At 45.2% G+C, this 23,611-nt stretch overlaps 1 protein-coding gene across 3 annotated transcripts in view; it reads left to right on the forward strand.

Moving 5' to 3' along the window:
- The window catches only part of scaf1 (SR-related CTD-associated factor 1), a 43,309-nt gene that overhangs the window by 14,598 nt on the left and 5,100 nt on the right, over positions 1–23,611 (forward strand). For 2 of the 3 annotated variants that reach the window (XM_043679508.2, XM_043679509.2), the window contains exons 3-11: positions 5,424–5,542; positions 6,893–6,968; positions 8,178–8,305; positions 8,902–9,038; positions 11,513–11,649; positions 12,714–16,790; positions 18,924–18,997; positions 21,255–21,518; positions 22,988–23,116. In XM_043679508.2, coding sequence (XP_043535443.2) covers positions 5,424–5,542; positions 6,893–6,968; positions 8,178–8,305; positions 8,902–9,038; positions 11,513–11,649; positions 12,714–16,790; positions 18,924–18,997; positions 21,255–21,518; positions 22,988–23,116 — 5,141 coding nt within the window. The remainder of the gene's footprint in view (positions 1–5,423; positions 5,543–6,892; positions 6,969–8,177; positions 8,306–8,901; positions 9,039–11,512; positions 11,650–12,713; positions 16,791–18,923; positions 18,998–21,254; positions 21,519–22,987; positions 23,117–23,611) is intronic. The other variant, XM_043679510.2, reaches the window with a different exon arrangement.

Consider the following 23,611-nt stretch of genomic DNA (forward strand, 5'->3'; position numbering starts at 1 on the left):
GAGTAAGTAAACTTTGCAGTTTGCTACATACACTTAGCACGGACCTAGAACTGACTTTGAATTTGTTCTTCTCCGAACAATCCTTGAGATTTTGGTGGAGCTTATCTCATGACATCAGTTAACCCTTTCAGGTGCTAACTGCAATATACAGCAACCTTGATCCCTCACCTTTCCAAACTGTTAGAGTTTTGTTAGGTACAGATACTATCTTCTATAGAAGAGCCCTATTGGGCTCGAGACATTAATTCTGTTTCTCTCTCCACAGTTGACCTTAGATCTACTGAGCTTCTCCGTAGCACTTTGTTTTATGTTAAAAATTTATCAGTCTCAGTTTATCACTTCCAACTGCTCTCCTCAATGCCCTGAATGCTTAGCAATATTTGGGCAGAGGGGGCATACTATGACTGGTAGGGCACTGGAAAGTACTGAAGGTCCAAGGGACCTTGTTCTGAATATCCACAGATCCCTGAAAGTAGCCGAACATGTAGATGCAGTAGTTGGGAAAGTATACGGAATACTTGCCTTTATGAGCCAAAATTCCTGATGAAGGGCTTATGCCTGAAACGTCGATTCTCCTGCTCCTCGGATGCTGCTTGACCTGCTGTGCTTTCCCAGCAACGCACATCAATTTTATTAGTCAAAGCATAGAGTACAAGAGCAAGGAGGTTACACCGAAACTGTATCAAATGCTGGTTAGGCTACAAATAGATTGCTACATGCAGTTCCGGTCACCACATTATCGCAAGGATATGATTGCAATAAAAATGTTGAGGAGAGATGTACCAGAACACTACCGTGGAGGATCTGAGCTATGTGGAAGGATTGGATCAGCTGGGGTTGTTTTTTTCTTGTAGTAGTGAAGGTTGAGAGGTGTACAACGTATGATGGACATAAGAGTAGATAGGAAAGCAGTTTTTTTTATCAGTTGATGTGTCGACAGCCAGGAGGCACAGGTTTAAGGCATGAGGTAGGAGGCTAAGAGAAGAATTGGGGAGATTTTATTTTCGCCTAGAAGGTGGTGGGAGTCTGGAAATCACTTCCTGAAAGGATGGTTGAATCAGAAACTCTCATAACCTGCTAACAGTATTCTGATTTTCACTTGCATTAGAATAGTTTCAATGGATGTAAACATCCATGAGTTCTATATTTTCATTACCCTTTGTTTGAAAAGGTGTTTTGTAACCCAAGGAACATAAGCCTGTGTTTTTGGTTTTAAAAGAAACAGAAATGTTGTTTGTTTTTCACATTGAACGGACCAGTGGGGATATAATTGCGAGTGGATATGCAGTGATGGTTCAGAACCACATGGTGTCAGTGTTTGGTCACAAGGCCATCCACATGTTCCTTCGTGGGTTCATTCTGGTGTTACTGTTGCCTGGGTTCTGTGGTGAGCTAGGTACCATTTAGGGCTGATTTCACATTTCGCCCAGATCAGTGGGATGGAGTGGAGTTTCCTTCACTCGTTGGCTACATGCTTATGCAAAATAAGTCAGGTGATCGAGTTTTAGTTGGCATTCATCCATAGCAGAACTTATCAACTAAGTTGACACTCGCCTATACCCAGCCTAACCAATAGCAGCCACCTGTTTTCTTTGGGTCCACCATTGATCCTTCTTGGCTTCCCTGACCCATCTGCCTCCCCTTCGGTTTTGCTTTCATGATGCTCTTGTTTTTTTTTTAAACTACTTCTTATGAGAAACCATCAAGAATCCAGAGAGTCCAAATCCATCCCAGACTTGAATGTTAAAGATCTGACAAAATGCTATCGGCCTGAAAAGCTGAATCATTTTGTTCCTCTCTCTCTTTCATGATCATACCTGACCTGCTGACCATTGTCAGCATTTTCACCTCCTCTTTCAGATTTGTAGTATCCACCCTATTTTGTTTTTCTTTTGTTAAATGCTAGAGAGAGTACTTTTTAACATCTTGTGGATGGCATTGAGCTTGCCTGAAAGATGATTCTTGTCTCAACTCTCCACATTCCTTGATTCCTTGGTCTCTTTTATTGATAATTTCTAATTGACCTTCTCAGAGGTGTTACTACACATCTTTAGAGGAGGTGAGACTTGAACCTAGGCTTCCTGGCTCAGAGGTAGGGTCTCTACCATACTCCACTAGAGCCTTTTTTTGCTCTGTTTTATTGCTCTGTACTCCCTTTAGCTTTCTAGTTTATCAATGGTACTATGTCATTGTTCTGAACTTTGTTTCTAAGTTCCAAAAGCCCTTGCCCCAATATTCAATCAAAAATTGCCACCCAGTCTTTCCCAGAACCCAAGCAAAAGTCACGTATGTCAGTCTTTGATTCATTCTCTTATTATAGATTTTTTTTAAACAATCCACAGAGCACAGCTGACTAGTAGTTCCTGATTTGTCTGATTACTTCTGCTCTTTCCAATATCACTGCCATCTTATCTTATAAGCTTCAATCCTTCAGCTTGATTTCTTAACCAAAAAGCTAGAAATAGCAGCTCCACTGGGTGGAATCACAATTACATGTATTTATATACAAGCTTAAACATAGTAAAACATTCCAAGCTACAGGACAGATAGATCGCTAAGAGAAGTTGATATCTGTCACTTTACACACTAAAATGTTGTCATAGTCCTAGAGAACCATAGGGCTGCTCGCTCATTATACCGAAACAAATAGTGAATTTAACCCGAGGGTCACTCTGCGTCAAGCGAGGTTGAAAAAGTGAGACCCAGATTGTGACCTCCACTGTTGCCATCATTCTGCGTAATAAACTAGCCATCCAACCAACTGAGCTAACTGACCTCCAAAGTATTGGATGTTCCTCTGATGATGGTGTAAAGTCCTGAGAGCTCTGCACTGCATTTAACCATCTTACCAGTGACCTGGGAATGCTGGAAGTGCTCAGTTCTCCAGCACTAACGTCCTTTGCTTTGCTGAGATCACTCGATGACTTCTTCGAAACTTTGATTAGCCCAGAGGCATTCCTGCTGTGTAATCCCATTTGAACAGTGATTACTTTCATCCTACCCGTTGTTGCAATCTACTGCAAGGCGGAGAGGACGAGCAGAAACCTGCTCACAGGCGTCTGTTACTGCCATTTGTGAGACAGTGCTGAGAACTGCACAAACTGGTCTACAGGCAACATTCAATTCTTGCTGCTCCCTGCTGTAACACATGAACCATATGTAGTTCATGCAGAGATGTACTAACAGACCCTAGGGTACTGCACCTTGCAACAGTCCCCACTGCATTGACTTTCAATGAAAATTCACACTCTGAAAACAAGAGCCAGTATTACAAGGATGCTTATACTTCAAGAACAGGGTTACCCCGGTAAAGTATTATTTGATCATGATAAAGATTATAATATTAAATGTGCTGTCATCGTTTGTTCGTTAGCATAAAAGTGAGAGGTAGCATAGAGATCTTTAAGATGATGAGAATAGACTTATGGATATACAGATATTTGAATTAGGAACATGTGCAGGGTATTCAATCCCTTGAACCTGTTCTGCCATTTGATGGAATCGTGGCCTGTTTGGTTGTGGCCTCTGTTTTGTCTACTGTCTTTCCTTCAATACTTCACCAGTAAAGAATCTATCAAACCTGGCTTTAGCAGTATTCCGTGGCACTGCTTCCACTATTCTCTGAGGAAGAGAATTAACAGATCAGTGATCTGTTGACAGCAAAACAATTCTCATCTCCAACATTAACCGGAGATGACTTACATTTAAACCATGTCCCCTCATTTCAATTTGTCCCACAAGAGGAAACATGCATTTAATGTCAATCCTGTCAACTTGGGAACAGCTTTTTCTCTTTGTGGGGAAAGGTCAGTCACCAAGAAATCCTGTGCTGAATTAAGAGGAGGCTTCTGTTCTCGAGTGGGGTAAGAATGTTGTACTCACTACACAGGGAGTATTGAGCCAAATAGTATATCTGTGGTCAAAACGTTGCTGAATAAATGCGAGAGAAAAAAGCAAAGAACTGCACATGCTGGAAATCAGAAACTGCCGGGAAAACTCAGCAGGTCTGGCAGGATCTGTGGAGAGAGAAACAGAGTTAACCTTTTGAGTCTAGCGACCCTTCTTCAGGATGTTAGCTCTACTTACTTTCCATAGGTGCTGCCGGACCTACTGGGTTCTCTCAGAAGTTTCTGTTTTTGTTAAAGGAATAGAAGGATATGTTGATAGGCTGCGATGGTTAAAGGTGCTATGGACAAGTTGGGCCAAATAACTTGGGCAGAAGTGAGGACTGCAGATATTGGAGATGAGAGTCAAGCTTGGCGTGGTGCTGGAAAAGCACAGCAGGTCAGGCAGCATCGAGGAGCAGGAATATCGATGTTTCAGGCAAAAGCCCTTCAAGGGCGAAACATCGATTTTCCTGCTCCTCGGATGCTGCCTGACCTGCTGTACTTTTCCAACACCGCTCTAATCTGGGCCAAATAACCTTTCTTTGTGTTGCGCACACTGTAATAATCTCTTTACTCATAATTCTTTAATTCCTTAATTCTGTCATTCCTTAATCTCCTCACATCAAAACCAACTACGTAATCTCTTATACATTTTTAATAGAAATAAAACAGAAAATGCTGAAATGGTCACTAACATAGATCTGATGATGTCACACACCTGAGATGTTAATGCTGCTTTTCTCCACAGAGACTTCCAAACCTGCAGAGGATTTCCAGCCCTTTCTGCATCCTCAGTATTTTTTTCATTTCTAGCCTTATTGTTCTTTAAAAACATTGTCCGAACCATAGGAGCAGGAGGAGGCCGTTAGCCCCTTGAGTGTCCTCCACCCTACAGTAAGACCTTGAGTGATCAATGATCTAACACCAGGTGCCCGTCTCTGCCCTATATCACTCATACCATTGAAAATCTGGCAATCGCAGATTTAAAGTTAGCAAATGACCCACTATCAACTTGTGCTTGTGGAAGGGAGTTTTAGAGTTGTACTGGCATTTATGGTGTAGAAGCGTTGCTTGTTTTGCTCCTGATTAGGCTATGTTCCCTAATCCGATATTCCCCAACCAACAGAAATAGTTTATCTCTATCTACCTTATCAGTCCAACGGAAATAGTTTCTCTCTAACTACCCTATCAGTTTCCCTTAATAGCTTAAAACTTTGATCAAATCTGGCCTTAATCTTCTAAATTCCAATTTGTGTTAATCTCTCTTTGCCATTTCGTAGATGGAGTTCAGCTTTCATTCTGATAAATCAACGCTGCATTCCCTCCAGGGTTGATATTTCTTCTGAAAATGTTTGTCGGAGTCGCATTGTACTTTTCTCTTAACTATATTCCTCAGCTTACAGCAATGCCTCCTTCAATTTCTTCCAAATCAAATTTATAAAACAGGCTCTCTCATTGTTAGTCATTATCAGGAGTCCACGTTCCTGGTTTGCTGGATGTTGTGTTAAGTAGTGGCTTTGGTTCTGTGTGTTGCAGGTGCTGAGCAGGTACGGCTGATCCTACAGCCACTGGGGAGGAGCCCACTCGATAAATGGACTGAGTGCAACACTTCGACACAGGTCAACTGCACCCAGCCATGTGTGCAGCAAGTTAAGGTAATGTTTAACGTTGTAATGCTGTGCGGACATCTCCAAGAATTCCTGCTATTCTCAGGGAGCTGCAGATCCGATATTCAAATATTGAAATTGGAGACAGTAAGGACTGCAGATGCAGGAGGCCAGATGTGAGGCTGGAAAAACACAACAGGTCAGACAGCATCCAAGGAGCAGGAGAGTCACCTTTTTTTTTAGATTAGATTATCTACAATGTGGAAACAGGCCCTTCGGACCAACCAATCCACACCGACCCTCCAAAGAGTAACCCACCCAGACCCATTTCCCTCTGAATGATGCACCTAACACTATGGGCAATTTAGCATGGCCAATTCACCTGACCTGCACATCTTTGGACTGTGGGAGGAAACCGGAGCACCCGGAGGAAACCCACGCAGACACGGGGAGAATGTGCAAACTCCACACAGACAGTTGCTCAAGGCTGGAATTGAACCTGGTGCTGTGAGGCAGCAGTGCTAACCACTGAGCCACCGTGCCGCCCCAAACATCGACTTTCCTGCTGCTCAGATACTGTCTGACCTGCTGTGCCTCCCGCTCCAAATCTGTTGACTGTGATTGAAGTTGGTTGGCCATTCTCAGTCAGAAGGTTAGAGAGTTAGACTGGATCTCCTTAGCACTATTTGAAAGACAAGTACTGGGGATGTACAACCTGGTTTCTATTCCGCTGTTGAAACCTCAAATAATATTCATAAAACAGCCTTTTAGGTCCTTACCTGTTGCTGTTCATAGGATCTGCTTCGCCTTTCACTTCTCAAATCACTTTGCATTCTGTACAACAGTTTTTGAAGTTAGATGATGTTAGGATGTTGGGATGATAGCAGCTAATTTGCAAGCAGCAAGATCCAACGTTAAATAAGACAGTGAGGAGATGATCTGGTCTCGTGTTAACTGAGGGATCAACATGGTAAGATGACTTGTTCTTCAAAATAATACCAGAGGGTCTTATGTCTGCTTGATAGAGTCAGCAGGGGTCTCAGTTTAACATCTCATCTGAATGACAGTGACTCTGACCTTGCAGCACTCCCTCCATATTTCAGATCTGCCACCCTAGAACTCTCCAGAGAGGGATTGAACCCATACTCTTCTGACTTTGGGATGGAATGCAATTCAGTAAGCCATAGCGACACTGACACTGTAGCTAACATATCATTAGTCACAGTAACTCGTATATCAACTATTATTTCTAAAGTGTTTCACAGTGATGTAGAGTTGATTGAAGACAAGAGTGCTCCCATTCAGTACAGAGTGCAGAATGCTGGGTTATGGTTGACTGTGAGTGAGCTGACCGTCACATCAGCCTGTGTCAAAGAGAAACTGTGATTTATTTTCCAGAACACGCTGCAGCACTTAAGAGATTTGAATGCAGCCACTCGACAACCAAATGACTGCGGGAAAACATGTCAACGAGGTATGTGTGACCCTTCATAAAGTGCATCCGAGCTTGAATGCAGTTAAAACTCTCCTACGATCAGGTCCGGAGATGATTATTATCTGAATTATTAGAGGTAGGACATTCAAGAGTCAAATCAGAAAATGCTTCTTGAGTCAAAAAGGCTGGTGGAAAACTGGAAACCTCCTGTATGTACAGTCATTGATGATGGGATAATTCAAATTTTCAAGAGTTCAGGTCAATAGATTTTTGTTATGCAAAGGTACAAATGATAATGGAGTTGATGTCCATGCTCCAGAGGCTGAAAGGGGCTGTATATCTGTAAAGATACCTGTCAAGTGTGTGCTTGATGTCGCTTAATGAGGTGTGGGGATCAGCAATCTAGTGGGAGAAGTGTGCAGTTGCCAACAGAGCTGCCTTGTAACAACCATGTCCTATGGCAGGAATAACAAAGGTAATTAATTAGCGATTGATGTAGATATTGACAGCTATGTCTTGGAGGAGAGACCTGTAATTTTGATTTCTTGTCTGTATATGTGTTAACCTTATTTATCATCTCAAGTTGGACCTGCTGCCTTTTTCATATTTGTGGGATGAATGCTGTTAGCAAGGTCAGCACTTAATAACCATCCCTAATTGCTCTATATTACCAGTGTCTGGTTTGTGCACACAGCACTATTGTGTCTGTTTGAGAGATGCAAACCCACATTTGTATGGCTGAGAGCACTCCAGTAAACATTGTGTGAAGATGTCCTATCCCAACCATTATCCTTCACTACAGTCTAGATAACAGCACAGTGGTAGTGCTGCAGGGCTACATGTTGACTTATTTAAGGTCCATTGCGTCTGTGTATGTAGAGAAGCACTGTAAATACACATGCAGTCCCATATGCATCACACAAACCTGCAATATACACCAGCAGTGTGTTCTCGGGCTGTGACAGAATCTGAGATCCCAGTGATGTAAGCTTAAACGTGAATCTTTATTAAGCTATGTGGAGGCTGTCTCTGAGATAGCCCTTCTACGTTCCTTTGGTGATCTGAAAGGGCAGTGCAAACTGATCAAGCAGTCAAAGGAGAATTGAGTTTCTACTTGAATACGAGCAATTTACAGGATTATAACGAGAGAGCAGCAGGTAGTTTTGCCAAAGAGCCAGCACAGCTGAAGTGGGCTGAATGCCCTCATTACACACTGTATGATTTTATTTGTGGCTCCTATTCCCCCAGATTCCAGGAAGCAGAAACAGATTAGAAGGAGGAAGACATGCACACCAGCAGGTTCAAATGCCATCACTAGGAACTCACCGGAGATTGCAGTGGCTGGTCTTCACAGTACAACCAGCAATGGGAACCCGGTAAGATATTGGAACTGCCTATTGGCTGTAAATTTGCCCTCACATCCTAGAAACGTAAGAGTTGCTGGACATTTTAAAAAATGCACAGTCCTGCATTCTCCCTTTCTAATACTCTCCTAGTCACATGATACTATGATAATGCAATCACTGATTAATCTCAGTGATCATTCTCTGTCAATGACTTTACAACAGACATGAGGTGAGGACAACCTTCAGTGCAAGAGGTTTTTTGTGAATGCAAACTCCAAACTTGCTTTTCCTTCCAGTCTCCACTGCCCGTACGTTATGTGTCAAATTATTCATATACTGACCGTCCTATCAGCCTCTGTCAAACAGAAACCGAAACAGGTGTTACTTCTGGAAAAAATCTGTACAATTTTGAAACAAACACAGAAAATGCTGGAGAACCTCAACAGTTCTGGCATCATCTGTGTAGAGGGAAGCAGTTAACATTTCCAGTCAGATATGATTCTCATTCAGATTAGCAGCATCTGTAGGATTTCACTTTTGTATTTAACACTGTCTGCTTCCACCATCATTGAGACTGTGCTAGAGATTGACTTTCTGCACTCTTTACTGTTCTTTTTCCTATGAAGGAGAAGGAAGTGGTATCTGTTTTACTGTCCCACCTCACCAGTGCACTGCAACATATCGGATCCACATATGGAGCCACTTTCCGAACACGGCTGAATCCAGAACCTGAGCCTGTTGCAGATCTGGGAGCTTCTTATTTGTAAGAATCACCTTTCTTCTCCTTTTATTGCTGAGTTAGATGCTACTGTCTCTCTTCCCTGACACATACACTTGTTAAGCTATTGAAGAAACAAAGAACTTGCATTTCTTTAGTGCCTTTCGCAACGTAAGAGCGAGAGTAGTCCATTCAGCTTTTTGAGTCTAATCCACCACGTTCCAAATTCCTTTACAATCATCATAGTTTGTCTTGAGTCAGTTGCTGTTGTCTTTTTAGGGACAAAGTTACCAGTTTGCACACAGCAAGCACTCACAAACAAGAATGAGATGATTATCAGGCCATCTCCATTTCCTTTTCATATTATTGATTATAGAGTCATAGTCATACAGCACAGAAACAGACCCTTTGGTCCAACCAGTCCACGCCGATTACAATCCCAAACTAAACTAGTCCCACCTGCCTGTACTTGGCCCTTATCCCTCCAAACATTTCTTATTCATGTACATATCCAAATGTCTTTAACACGTTGTAACTGTTCCCACGTCCATCACCCCCTCTGGAAATTCATTCCACACACGAACCACTCTGTGTTTAAAAAAAAAGTTGCCCCCTCCCCCCCCCTCCATTAGCTTCTTTTAAATTGTCTCTCCTCTCATCTTAAAAATATGCCCCCTAGTCTAGAAATTCCCCACCCTAGGGAAAAGATACCTACCATTCAACTTATCTATATCTCTCATGATTTTATAAACCTTTATAAGGTCACCTGTCAACCTCCTACACTTCAGTGAAAACGTCCAAGCCTATCCAGCCTCTCCTTATAACTCAAACCCTCCATTCCTGGCAACATCCTGGTAAACCTTCTGAACAGTATCCAGTTTAATAATATCCTGGATACAGTACCCCAGAAGAGGCCTCAGCACGGGGAAAGATCAGTACTGGCAGCCATGCCTTCAGCTGCCTGGTGATCATGGGTCCTTTTATTCCACCTGGGAGATCTGTTCAGTCTCACATTCAAAGAGAACAGGTCTCACAAGTGCAGTAAACCCTCCTTTCTGGACTGGGGGCTTGTACATTGATTTTGTCCTGCAATCCCTTGCATGGGGAGTTGAACCCTCAGACCCTCTGACTCAAAAGTGAGAGTGCTACCCAGTGAAGCCACAACTGCAATGCCTCATATTATACAAAGTTAAAAATCACACAACACCAGGTTATAGTCCAACAGGTTTAATTGGAAGCACTAGCTTTCAGGTGATGAAGGAGCAGCGCTCCGAAAGCTAGTGTTTCCAATTAAACCTGTTGGACTATAACCAGGTGGTATGTGATTTTTAACTTTGTACACCCCAGTCCAACACCGGCACCTCCAGATCATATTTATACGTACCTATAACCCAGTTAACCTAGTGTTTCAAAGCAGCTACATAAAGAGAAAAAGAGATTTTCAGAAGTGTGGAGGATGCGGGTTTCAGAAAGATGTGCTTGAAACCTAGGCATCTGAAGGCGCGACTGTCAAAGATGTGCAAAAGGCCAGGCTCAGAGGAATGCAGTTATAAAGCTGTAGGAAGGATTACGGAAATAGTGAGGGGAAGAATCAATAGAGGATTAGAACAAATAAACTGCCTGCACTTCAACACAGTGACCCACTGTTTCACCTCAAATTCTTCAGATTAGCTGTTGCAAGAAATGGAAAAAATGCCATTGACGTGTGATTGATACATGTAAGCTGATTAAAGGATTTGATCAGGTACATAGAATCTGCATCCTCTGGGAGAGTCCAGAACAAGCGTGCATAATCTCAGAACAAGAGCCAAGTAGTTCAGGAGCGATGTCAGGAAGTATACATTCACACAATGGGGATGGAAGTCTGGAACTCTCTGCCCTCTCCTCCCCAAAAGAAAACCTATCGTTGAAAACGAATTGTAAATTTCAGAACTGGGTTTGCTAGATTTTTGTTCTGCAAAATTTTGTGTGTTCTGGAATCAAGGTTAGAAGTGATTAAGGTGCAGCTCAATGGGAACATAATGAGATGCACTATCTCTGGAACCTTTTCTAGCCCCACGATATTTTAATTGCACTCCTCACATTCAGGCCTTCTGAAATCCTCGCATTTGATCATTTCACTGGCAGCCATGCCTTCAGTTGTTTCAGTCTTTCTCCTCCTTTAAAATGTTTCTGCAAATTCCCTTTTTCATTGGACCTGTCTCTCTGAATAGCTGCTGCAAAGCAGCTTGGCATGTTTTGCAAGGTTAAAGTGCTATACAAATGCGCATTGCTGTCATGGGTTGAATGTTGCATTCTGTTTCAGCGTAAGTGCCCAGTTCCATGTTGGATGTTTGCTGAATATACGCCATCATTAGAAAAATGGCACCTGTCATTTTTTAGCTGGCAGCACAATGCAAGCTCAGGACCTCCTGGACTGTTGGTAAATTTGATTGGTTAAGTTGGTGGTCTTTGTTTCCATGAGGTTGAGCTTAGCTCCATTAGGAGTTCTTTAATCTCTGCATTGGTTTGGCTCCTAGTAGCAGGTTGGAGCCGGAAAGCACGGAGGCCACAAGTGACCTGCAAGAAGACGGCATCTCCAGTCTTGGGATCCGCGTTGTGCATCACCCAGGGTTTACGCTCAAGAAGGATCGAGCCTGGAGATACAAAAAGTCAGGTGGGGAAAGGTCTTTCTTGTTTCTTTTCCACTGTCTCTCCAACAGAAGCAACTCAGGATGTGTGACACCTGTTATTGGGTTGCATCACTCTGGGTTGATGCACTGTGATATCTTTCAGGTTGATCTACAAGGTGTGTTGCTACACTCAAGGTATGAATGATGCTGTTAAACATTGAATTATTTGCTGTCCTTAAATTATTTTTGGGGTGGGTGAGGATGATGTACAGAATTAAATGGAATGTACATCATAGAAATAAGCCATTTGGCCCAACCAGTTCATGCTAGCACTTATGCTGTATGCAAGCCTGCTGTAACCTACTTCATCTCAGCCTAGTTTATCTTTCTGTACCTTTTGTGTTTGTCTAGCTTCCCCTTGGAGCCATTCACACTTCTCGTCTCAACCATACTATGGTTCTCTGCATCATTGCTTCCCCACTCACTGCACATGGTGTAATCTGGTAATTTGACATTTACATGCTGAAGATGACCCTATGCAAATAAAGAGGTCCCACAGTGCTGTTATTGCATATTAAAAGCTAATTTCCATACCATAAGCTTTACATGGGCTATATTTAGTTAAGTTTCATGGAAATTGCATAAAAAGGCGTACATTTTAATATTACTCCTCCTGTATAAAGAAGGCAGAGGTTCTCTGATGTTAAACCATACGGTTCAAGAAATACTCATTTCAATTCTTAGTCTCCACTGAGATGGCTATTTTCAGCCAAAGTATGCATTCAGAAGGTTTCATTTGACTTCCAAGTCCCTGGGCTAGATATTTTGCCATCTAATAGTTCCAGTAGCAAATGGCATGTTTGGTACCTTCTGGTGAGGATAGAATTAAACATTTTCCATGCTCAAACAGGCCACCCACCACTCGCTGCCTGAGTTCTTACACACTGTCTAACATCTTGGTTAAAGCTCTGCACTGTAACCATACAGACTAGCAGAAATCACCCTCTACAAGAAAGAAAGAGGGGAGGGCATTGCAATTAATTAAAAATGTGACTTCTGATGAGTCAGTTGCAACTTACTGATGTATGTTTTGCATTTCTCCTTGCAGCGTCGGCTGGCCTACCACCTTCATCACAGAGAGTACCGTTTCACAGCATCTTGGGAGAAGCTTTACCTTACCAAGATTGCGTATGCAGTGGTGGACTGTCCGGCATGAGAGACGATGCAAACCCATCTGTGGAGTCCCATGGCGCTAAAAAGACAAACAATGGATTGCATTTATTGGATCGATATATGTTGTCACCAGCATCCTTGGAACTTTTGAGACAAGGTTTGCTGAGGAACACGGGCAGCCTAGAGGAATCTGAAACTTTGGGGATCTCTCGAATGAGAAACAAAGAACTAAGGACAGAGACAGGTAGTCAGCCAGTGACTAAAGACTTCAGAACCCCAGTTTTCTCCCCAGATAAGGATTTGGGAATGAAGAGAAAACTGGATCTATTGGATGTGGAGCTCAACTGCCTATCTCAGAGAGGCAGTGGGCTCGGTGGAATTGCAAATCCTAGCACAGATCAAAAATCATCGGATTCTCCTTTAAAAAGGCTAGTGGGTGATACCCAGAGCTCTCAGCCCTCTGAAGGAGCCAACTGGGGCCTGGTTCTTGGGAACGGCAGTGGTATCTCAAATGGTCAACAAAGACCATTGAATGGAGGTGGGTGCTCCAACTCAGGAAACCAACCAAGTTCATCCAGTGTCTCTCAAACATGTCCGGAAAAGGCTGAATCCAGCTCTGTCTCTTGCCAGCAGAACGTTACAAACCGGATTACTTGTTCTGATAGTCGATTGGGGCCTGATACCTATGACCCATTCAGTCCAACTGATGAGGAGAATGTCAACGGAGAGTTTATGGGTGGTGACTTCTCCCCAAAAGACAGGATTGAATTGGATGACGGTGAGGAGGAAGCTGAAGAGGAGGAAGAGGATGAGGAGAAATATGACCCTTTTGATCCCACAGGGTCCATTGCAAGTTCTAATAATTTAAGTCCATTAGGAGATGATTCAGAAGGTGAGCTGAAAATTGTTAGTGATGCAGGGCTAACTGAAGAAGAGGATTGTGAGAGTCCTGAATACGAAGAAGACCAGTCACCGGAATCAACAACATGTGCTCTGTCAGACGTGGAACTGCAGATTGACTGCGGCAACGTGGTCAAATCCAGTCTGGAACCTGATCTCTACAGCTCCCCTGAGTACAGAGATTTAGAATCTGAGCTCCAGACGGGCTTTGCAGAAGGGTTAAGCTGTGCGATCAAAAATGAATTTGAAAGTGACTCCAAACTGCAGATCAATGTTCAGCTGGACTCAGTCTCACAACAAGAGACTGAATCGATTGACTCAGAAAATGATATTCAGTCTCAAAATGAGCTGGCTAGAGAGGGGACCAGCGATGCAATGTTTGAAGATGAGGAGCCATTGTTATCACCAGTTGGCATTGATTATAGCTTAATGCAGAGTCCTGGCCCCAATTTACAAATGGAGAATGAAACAGTGAAGCTTTCATTGAAATCGGTGCAGAAAGAAGTCTTAGTCTGCTCCTTGCAGGAGGGAGACATTTGGAAAAGTGAACACACAAAAGAGCTGGGTCTTGAAGCAAAGGGCAATTCTGGCCCCCTGGAAACAGCGAAACAAGAAACAGATGCAGGTTCACTCAGTGCCCCCAGGTATCAGAAGAATTCTGAAAGGACCATCTCTGAGCCAGTAGAATCGCTGGAATCCCAGAGCCGGTTAAAAGCAAAGTCGAGCTCAAGTAGCTGTGTCACGTCCAAGTCCGCATCGAGGCAACGGGCAAGAACTGAAGTGGTTCGAAAGGACAAATCCGACTCCAAAGTGCATTCAAAGGCAGAGCACAAGAGCAAGTCTGCTTCTGCCTCCAGGTACCACCACAAATCCCACCGTACTGTGGAAAGAAAAGACAATCTGGTTTTCACGGTGAACGTTTCCAAGTGGCCAGAGGATGCACGTAAATACGAAGACTCTGAAATCGAAGAGGGCGAGATTGTGCAGCAAGATGAAGAGAACTTCAGTCCTGCTAGAACCTTTCGCAGTCGCGGGCGTATCTTTGAGCGCCTGAGGGGAGTTGAAGGAGATGATTTCATCTCTTTGCACGCTGATTCCGACGAAGGGGCACTGCAGATAGATCTGGGCGAGAGCTCAGCAGATGGAGGGCGAAAGAAAGTGGACCAGAGAAGAAAAGTGACAAACCAGCAGAGGGAGAAGTATGTGAAAGAGTCCAGGTCGCCAGCAGAGTCCAAGACCCAGTCTGGGTCACATTCCGAATCCAGCTCCCGCAGCCGGAAAAAGCGCAAGAGAGAGCACAAAAAGGCCCGGTCGAAAGATCGCAAACGATCCAGGTCCCAGTCACGGGAACGTAAAAGGTCCTCGTCTAGAAGTAGGTTGCGAATCCACCGCAAAAAGTCCAGATCCAGATCTAGATCCTGGGAACGAAGGAGGTCAAATTCCAGATCACGTCATAAGGTATCTCGGTCCCGGACCCATTCTCGAGAGCATCGTAGATCCAGATCGTGGTCACCTTCCAACAGCACTAGCATTTCTGCGCTCGGGCCTCTGAGGGCTTCAGCCGAGAGGTGGAAAAACCGCGTGCCCCAATCAAAGGAGAGTGGGTCATTCCATCGTTCCCGGTCAAGCAGCAAGTCCAGGAAGGAGAGGAGGAAGAAGGAGAAACACCGGGAGCTGGAAGCAGTAAAACGCCGAAGGCATTCAAGGTCCAGGTCCACGGAGCGGTCACAGAGGGAGAAGAGAGCACTCAGCCCTTCTCCCAGAAGATCGAAAGAGAGGAACGAGAAAGAGAAGGACAGAAGTAGAGAGAGAAACCCCCCAAGTGAAAAGAAACATGAGAAGACTGTAAAGGGAAGGCGGGACAGCAGAATAGTGGTCCCCCCCTCAATTCAAGACCTAAACGATGATGACATCTTAATTAAAGCTCGCTCAATTACCAGGACCATTACTGTGAATCCAGGTGAGGAAGACCAAGATGATCCCATGGAGGTGGCAGCTCTGTCTCCAACCCGGGAAGCCATGTACGACTCCGACGAGTTGGGCTTTGAGAACAGTTTCTCTGACGTCGAGGCTGGGGACCACGCGCAGGAGAGCAGGGTTCCTGGAAAGGGCCAAGGGAGCAAGAACGAGAGGCGAAGCAGTCACGAGAAAAGCCACAGAGCCGGAGACCCTGGGGCAAAGCTTCTCAAAGTCAAAGACCGAAAGCGAGCTCATGCAGACGAGAAGTCAGGCAAAGAGAAGCGAAGGAAAAAGCTACCGGATGGGCAGAAGGGGGCAGCTGGGTCAGAGAGCTTGAAGGCAGAGAAAAAAGGGAAAGAGCACTTGATTGGCAGCCAGTCCGGGAAAAAGGTCAAGTCTGTGCCCAAGGAAAGCAAACAGGTGCCCAGGAAAGTGAAGCTCCAATCCAAGGTAGCAGTTCTAATCCGAGATGGGGTGAGCTGTGCTGCCTCAATGAAGGAAGACCGTGGCAAAGGCGGAGGCTTGATTGGCGTGAAGTTCAGTCGCGATAGGGAGAGCAGATCGCCGTTTATGAAAACCGAGGAACAGATCCATGACTCCAAGCCCGGCAGGCACCGAGCCGTCAGTTCGGAGAGCAAAGGCATCGCCTTGCGGGCGCCAAAGGGAAAGGCCGTGGCCAAGCCCCGCTCCGCGCCCAAGAAAACGAAAGCAGCCGGCGCCAAGGTGAAGGGATCCGGGAAAAAGAAGAAGGAAGCCAAGCCGAAAACGGCCCTGAAGAAGGCAGCGACTGACAGTGGCAGCAGCAGCAGCAGCAGCAAAGAGTCCAGTCCCTTCAGGATCAAGGAAGAGCTGTCGTGGTCTTCGTCGGAGAAATCCGACGACAAAGTCAACCTCCCGAGCCCGTCGAAGGACACGGTGGAGCAGGGGCTGTCCCCCCTCTCTCAGATTTCAGAGTGTGCTCCCCAGCCCGTGGAGGCTGCCTTCACGCCAAAGGAGCCAACTGTCCACCAGCAGCCCCCTCCCCCACCCCCTCCGCAGCAACAGAAGGACTATCACGAGCACAGCGACACTTCAAAGGTCAATGGAGACAAGCCGAGAGCACTGAGCAAACCGTTGTCTTGGGACCTGCAAACAGGCGGAGGAATGTTAGCACGTAAGTGACGTCTCTGTGTAGTGTTGGAGGGGAGGCCCTAATGAAGCCTGGCTTTGGCCACATGCCACACAAAACCGAGTTGAATGATCCTGTGTTTCAGACTGATGTGCAAATCTTTCTGAGTTGCGCTGTATATTTTATCCTGGAAGTGAAACCAGTGTTAGAAAAGGAACCGTTATTAAGATCAGTATACTTTGTATTCCTCTCACTGACCTCACCTCAAGGTGTTATTTCAGGCAGGCATGAGGTTTACACTGCCATAGATGGTGTCTGATGTCTCCTTTGAGTGATTGCTTTAGGGGAAGATCTCCCTGTCAGATTTCTTTGGGCTTGTCTCGCTCAATTCCGATCCTCTGCTTGTGTGTGCCTGGGTAGGGGAAGGCAGGGCTGATGTTCCTGCAGCGAATGGGCAGTATGCTCAGTCCTACAACTCCTGCCTCTGCTCCCTCACAACTTAGCTGAATACTGCTGTTGTGTGCAGGCATTGCCGGGACTTTGAGCAATGTATGATATTTTACTAATAATTCCTTGGCAGAATCACTAAGCCCAGCCCCTCGTTTCCTGTTGTACGCAAGTTATCATCTCATGCAGTCAGAAGCATTTGAAAACTTGAATTAAAAGGACTCAAACCTGTAGGCACATTGGCAAGAAGTTATAAACAAGAGTGTGGGAGGCAGCTGTCCCAACCGTGGCCAATACTTGCAGAGTGTACATCAGTAAGCTGAGCGATTCCATCCATATCTGGTTAGGTAGAGCTCCAAGTTCAAGCAATGGTCGGTTAGTTCCTCGGAGACCTTTGGAGTAGTTTGTTGTCTATAGGTTCTATCACAGTTGATAATTTTATTTTCCCAAGATCAGCTCATCCTGCAAATTGCCAATAACGTGGCATTTGTAGTTTTTTGATGCCCACATTTGTGTTTGCAGGTCACTTGGCATCATCCATGAGAAACTAAACACTTCCCTTTCTACTGTTAGATTCAATATCTATGGAGGAGAAATGGTTAGGACTGTCAACATACTGACAAACACACACACACACATCTCTTCCTTTGATACAAGTTCAAGATTGAGGTCAGGCAGGAAACAAATTCCTGTAAGTTAACCTGTTTGGGCATTATCCATGTCTGAGGGGGGGGCTTTTATCTGGGCCCTCTGGGCGAAAGTGAGGACTGCAGATGTTGGAGATCAGAGTCAAGGTTGGAGTAGTGCTGGAACAGCACAGCACGTCAGGCAGCATTGAGGAGCAGGAAAATCGACGTTTCAGGCAGGAGCCCTTCATCAAGGATCCCTGATGAAGGGCTTTTGCCCGAAACGTTGATTTTCCTGCTCCTTGGATGCTGCCTGACCTACTGTGCTTTTCCAGCACTACTCTAACCTTGACTCTGGGCCCGCTGGTCCAAAGACCCACATCATCATTGTACCACGAGACCCATGTATGTATGTTGGAATAATGGAATGAAGCAGTGCAGAAGGAGGCCATTAGGCCCATTATGCCGGTGTTGGCTTTTTGGTAGAACCATCAAGATAGTGCAACTTCATATGCCCTTTCCTCTGCAATCTCTTCTCCCTTCAAGTATTTAACCAATTACTGTTTAAACCAAGGTTATTCATCGTCTTTCCATCTCTGTTCAGTGCAGCGCTGATGGGAATTGTGGTTGAGGAAATGGGGCCAAGAAAATGTGGTCAACTTTCCTAGCCATCGCAAGATTCCTATTTTGGGGTGGCACAGTGGCTGAGTGATTAGCATTGCTGGCTCACAGCGCCAGGGTCCTAGGTTTGATACCACCTTCGGGTGACTGTTTCCTTCTATGGTCCAAAGTTGTGCAGGTTAGGTGGATTAGCCGTGGGAAATGTGGGGAATTGAGTCTGGGTGGGATACTGTTTGGAGAGTTGGTGTGGACTTGATTGGTCAAATGGCCTGCTTCCACATTATTGGGATTCTATGATTCTTTGCCCAAATGCTTGTACACTGTGGAGAACAGCCAGATTACTCCTGAAAGTTCTGTTGCCTCAGTTCTATATTCACTGCAGCCTCTGCCAATAGTACTCTTGTTGGTTATTGAGTTCTGAGACTGCCATTTGTGCTTTGAACAGTATAATTTTCGAACATTGTCCTTGTGTTTTGGTTCTTAGTTACTGCACTGCTGTTCAAGATGGAGGAAGCCAACCGAGCAAAGGCCCAGGATTCTATTCAAGCAATCACCCAGGTAATGTCACTGCAACTGACAGCTCCAAATCTGTACTTACGGATTCTCTAGTAAAGCTGCAGTTAATTCCAAAGAAAGATTTTCTTTATTCTTTCATGGGATGTGCATTTCACTGGCAAAGGCCAGTATTTGTTTTCCATCCCTCAGTACCCTTTTAACTGAGTGGCTAGTTTAGCCATTTAAGAGGGATTAAAAGAGCCAACCACATTACTGTGGCGTCTGAATTCATACATAGGCCAGTCCTGGTAAGGGCGGCAGATTAGATGGAGTTTAAATAAATATGAGGTTGCTGCATTTTGAGAAAGCAAATCTTAGCAGGACTTACACACTTAATGGTAAGGAATGTTGCTGAAAAGAGTGTAGTTCGTAGCTCCTTAAAAGTGGAGTCGCAGGTAGATAGGATAGTGAAGAAGGCATTTGGTATGCTTTCCTTTATTGGTCAGAGTATTGAGTACAGGAATTGGGAAGAAATGTTGCGGCTGTACAGGACATTAGTTAGGCCACTGTTGGAATATTGCGTGCAATTCTAGTCTCCTTCCCATTGGAAAGATGTTTTAAAATTTGAAAGGGTTCAGAAAAGATTTACAAGGATGTTGCCAGGGTTGGGGGATTTGAGCTACAGGGAGAGGCTGAACATGCTAAGGCTGTTTTCCCTGGAGTGTCGGAGACTGAGGGGTGACCTTATAGAGGTTTATAAAATCATATGGATAGGATAAATAGGTAAAGTCTTTTCTCTAGGGTGGGGGAGTCCAGAACTAGAGGGCATAGGTTTAGGGTGAGAGGGGAAAGAGACCTAAAGGGCAACTTTTTCATACAGAGGGTGGTATATGTATGGAATGAGCTGCCAGAGGGAGTGGTGGAGGCTGGTACAATTGCAACATTTAAAAGGCATCTGAATGGGTATATGAATAGGAAGGGTTTAGAGAGATATAGGCCAGGTGCTGGCAGGTGGGACTAGATTGGGTTGGGATCTTTGGTCGGCATGGATGAGTTGGACCGAAGGGTCTGTTTCCGTGCTGTGCATCTCCATGACTCTAGTAAACCAAATGGATTTTTCTAACAAGCAATTATAGCCTCGTTCTCACCATGAATAAATTCCAGATTTATGAACTGAATTTCAATTCTCCCAGCAGCTGTGTTGGGATCTGAACCTATAGCCCTCCGGAACAAAAAGCTGGGCCTCTGGATGTTCATTCAGGAGGAATTGCCACTCTGGCATCTGCATAAATACCCATATACTGCTACTGCCACAGCAACCATCACAGTGGGATGGTAACTCACTACAGTGAGGCACTTGACTGGGAATTTTCATCATGTGGGTGTGAGGTGCCCTCTGAAGGGTTAGTGCGACCTCACTGCTCTAAGGAACATTTCAAGAGCCAGTTCTCTATAAGAAGAATCTGTTATTGTACCTAAACTGCACTTCATAGTGTGGTGGTAGTGTGTTACACTTCACTCTGGGAGTCCTCAAGTTGCTGTGGATGCTTGCACCTTCTGCCCTGGAGCTCTGGATCGTGACGGCTGGTCACCACAGCTGACCAGGAATCTGTCCCACTCCCACCCCCAGCCGTTGGTGTGTCCCACTCCCACCCCCAGCCGTTGGTGTGTCCCACTCCCACCCCCAGCCGTTGGTGTGTCCCACTCCCACCCCCAGCCGTTGGTGTGTCCCACTCCCACCCCCAGCCGTTGGTGTGTGCTGGAATGATTGATGATTTGGCCCTGTTATGAACTCTCCTTCAAGTTTGGGCTTTGAATTCAGGCTGACTCAGAGGCAGTGACTGCACAGGACGTCCACTGTCCATGGAGAGCAGCAAATTCAGATGCAGATTCTCTGCAAGAAAGAGCAAAGGTGTGACATCCCATCCCTGTGCTCACTGTGTAGTGTTTTCTGTGATCATAGGCCCATTAGTCTTTACAGGTCTAATTGCTGATTAAGGTAGTGGTAGTAGACACTTTCAAAGCATCTCATAAGAATTATACGACTTTAAGGCGTGTTGACATGAAACTTTAGTTTGTGTATGGTTAATACGTTAAATTTGCAGGGTTTTGGGGAAATGAGGAAGGCTGGTGTGGGACCGATAGGACACTGCTTTCAAACCCAGTACAGACAAACTGGCAAATGGTCTTGTGTGGCCTGTAATTGTCTGAGCAACTCTGGATATTGTGACACTGCAATCTGTGATACCTTGTGTTGAAGAAGCCTCAGTAACCCACAAGGCACGCAGCAATCCTCTCTAACTGCTCTGTTGGCCTCCAGATTCTCAGCCAGACTAAGCCCCCCGTGCCACCAGTGCCGACCAGCCTGTCCTCCCACCTTCCTGCCAACCAGCCGGCACCCAAGTTTCTCCGGCAGGGCTCCTTGTCGATGTTGGGCTGCTCAGCGGGGCTGCCTGCACTGTCAGGGTCTGCAGTTCAGCCTCCAACCTCCAGCTCTGGGAAGCTGTATAGCACATTGGAGAGCACAGAGCCCAGCAAGATGGAAGGCACCACCAGCACAGATGGCAACATGGACAGCGACAGGGTAAGCCTTTTGCGTGACCTCAGCAGAATGCCCCAGATTTGTCCCATGTACAAAGAATCTTATTTCTTATTTATGATAGAAGCACAAGTGTGGTTGGGCCTGGGTGAGAGGGTGGGTAGATGTCAGTGCTCATCCCACCTCTTGGACACCCTTGTACCCTCAGCCTGGAGTCACTGCTCTCCTGCAAGGGGATTGGAATAAAAGCAGGCATGGGAAATTTCATCAGAAACCCTGCAACTCCCAACCCCAAACTTTACTTGTGAAGCATCAGCACACACACAGAGTTAACCCCTCTCCTTCACCCAAATGAGCACACTGTTTTGACACAGCATTTAACCAACCGCTCATAAGAACATATGGAACTGGAGGTGTAAGCTAGATGTTCCCTTGAGCTTTTTACACCATTAGGTTTCACAACAGATCATCAGCCTCTGTCATGGATGTTATTAACCACTGAACATCCACAGCTGCCTTGAGTATAGAATAGCAAACGTTCACAACTTTCTGCATGGAGTAGTGTCTCTTGATGTCAGTGTTAAAAAAACTCAAGTCCTTATCCTGAGATGGAGGATCTAGCCAGCGACAAAATAAAACCTCTCATCATTACCCTGTCGACCCTTCTAAAGAATTCAACAAGATTAGCTCTCATTCTTCGAACTGCCATAGACTGTGAACTCATTCCACTCTCTTCTCTCTCCACCTCATTGTTGGCTCCTTTATTCCCCTCCTTCCATTCCGCTCCCCACTCTTTATCCTTCCCTGTACGGTTCATCTTCCCTCCTGGTTATCATCTACAGCTGATTGACTTCCTTATCCTCACTGGATCCTTCCCATAAGACAATTCTGATTCAAAGCAATGAGGCTTTCTACCTCGCCTTTTCGCTCCCTAATCATATAGAAAAGGCTTTTTAGCCCATCGAGTCTGTACTGCGAGAGATACGCCACTCCCTACGTTAGTCCCACTTTCCCACACTAGGCCCATAGCCTTCAAGTGCTCATGTGTCTCAACCACCCTCCCAGGCAGTGCATTCCACCCCAACATCCTCCGGGTGACAAAAGCATTTTCTCAAATCCCCTCTAAACCCCTTGCTTTTCACTTTGAAAGTGAGCCCTCTTGTTCTGGCTCCTTTGACTGAAGGGAACAGCTGCTTCCTGTCCATGCCCCTCATCATCGTATACACCTCTATCTGGTTCCCCCCTTTCCCCCTCCAACCTTCTCTGCACCAAAGAAAACAATCTGAGCTTCAGCCTCTCTTCATCACTGAAATGCTACATCCCAGGCAATAAATCTCCTCTGCACCCCATCCACAATATATACAGTATCATTTTAGATACACACCCGTGCTTAACCGGTCTGTGCTCGGTGACAGAAGGGATGCCCACTTTGGGTTGAGCTGCTCGGGCAGACGAGGGAAAATGTTTCACGGAGAGAGGATGCGTGCTGACCGTGTTTCTCCCTCTGGTCGCAGTACCTGAAGAAGCTGCACACGCAGGAGCGTGCAGTGGAGGAGGTGAAACTCGCCATCAAACCCTTCTATCAGAAAAAGGAGATCAACAAGGATGATTACAAAGATATTCTCCGCAAAGCCGTACACAAGGTAAGCCCTTCTCAACTGTTGATGGATGGTTTCTGCAGTGACTCAAAATGGTGAGAACGTTAACACCCATCCCCAACTCAGTCTAAAATGTACTGACTGTCATTAGTTCTCTTTCTCTTGGTCTAAGTGTCAGAACTGAAACAGAATAAAAATAACTAAAATGCTGCAGATCACAGCGGATCATCCGGGGATGCTGTCTGAAACCCTGGGATCTCCAGCATTTTTGTTTTCAGTACAGTTTCCAGCATCTGCAGTAATTTGCTCCTATAGAATAAAAATAAACTTTGTTGGATCCTAGTCTCCAAAGGGCTCCAACATGCCAGACTGCTAGCTGTGCAATTTATAGTTCCATCTTTCCGAATGTGACTGGTCTCTGAGGAAAGTCATCACCTTTTCACTGGGGAGACCAGCATTTATTGCTGTTCCTAGTTACCTCTTCAGAGGTTATAGTGTCACAGAGATGTACAGCACAGAACAGACCCTTCGGTCCAACCC

The sequence above is a fragment of the Chiloscyllium plagiosum genome, unplaced genomic scaffold, assembly GCF_037043375.1.
Source record: "Chiloscyllium plagiosum isolate Xiang-an unplaced genomic scaffold, Cpla_swu_hap1 HiC_scaffold_33, whole genome shotgun sequence".
Lineage (NCBI taxonomy): Eukaryota > Metazoa > Chordata > Chondrichthyes > Orectolobiformes > Hemiscylliidae > Chiloscyllium > Chiloscyllium plagiosum.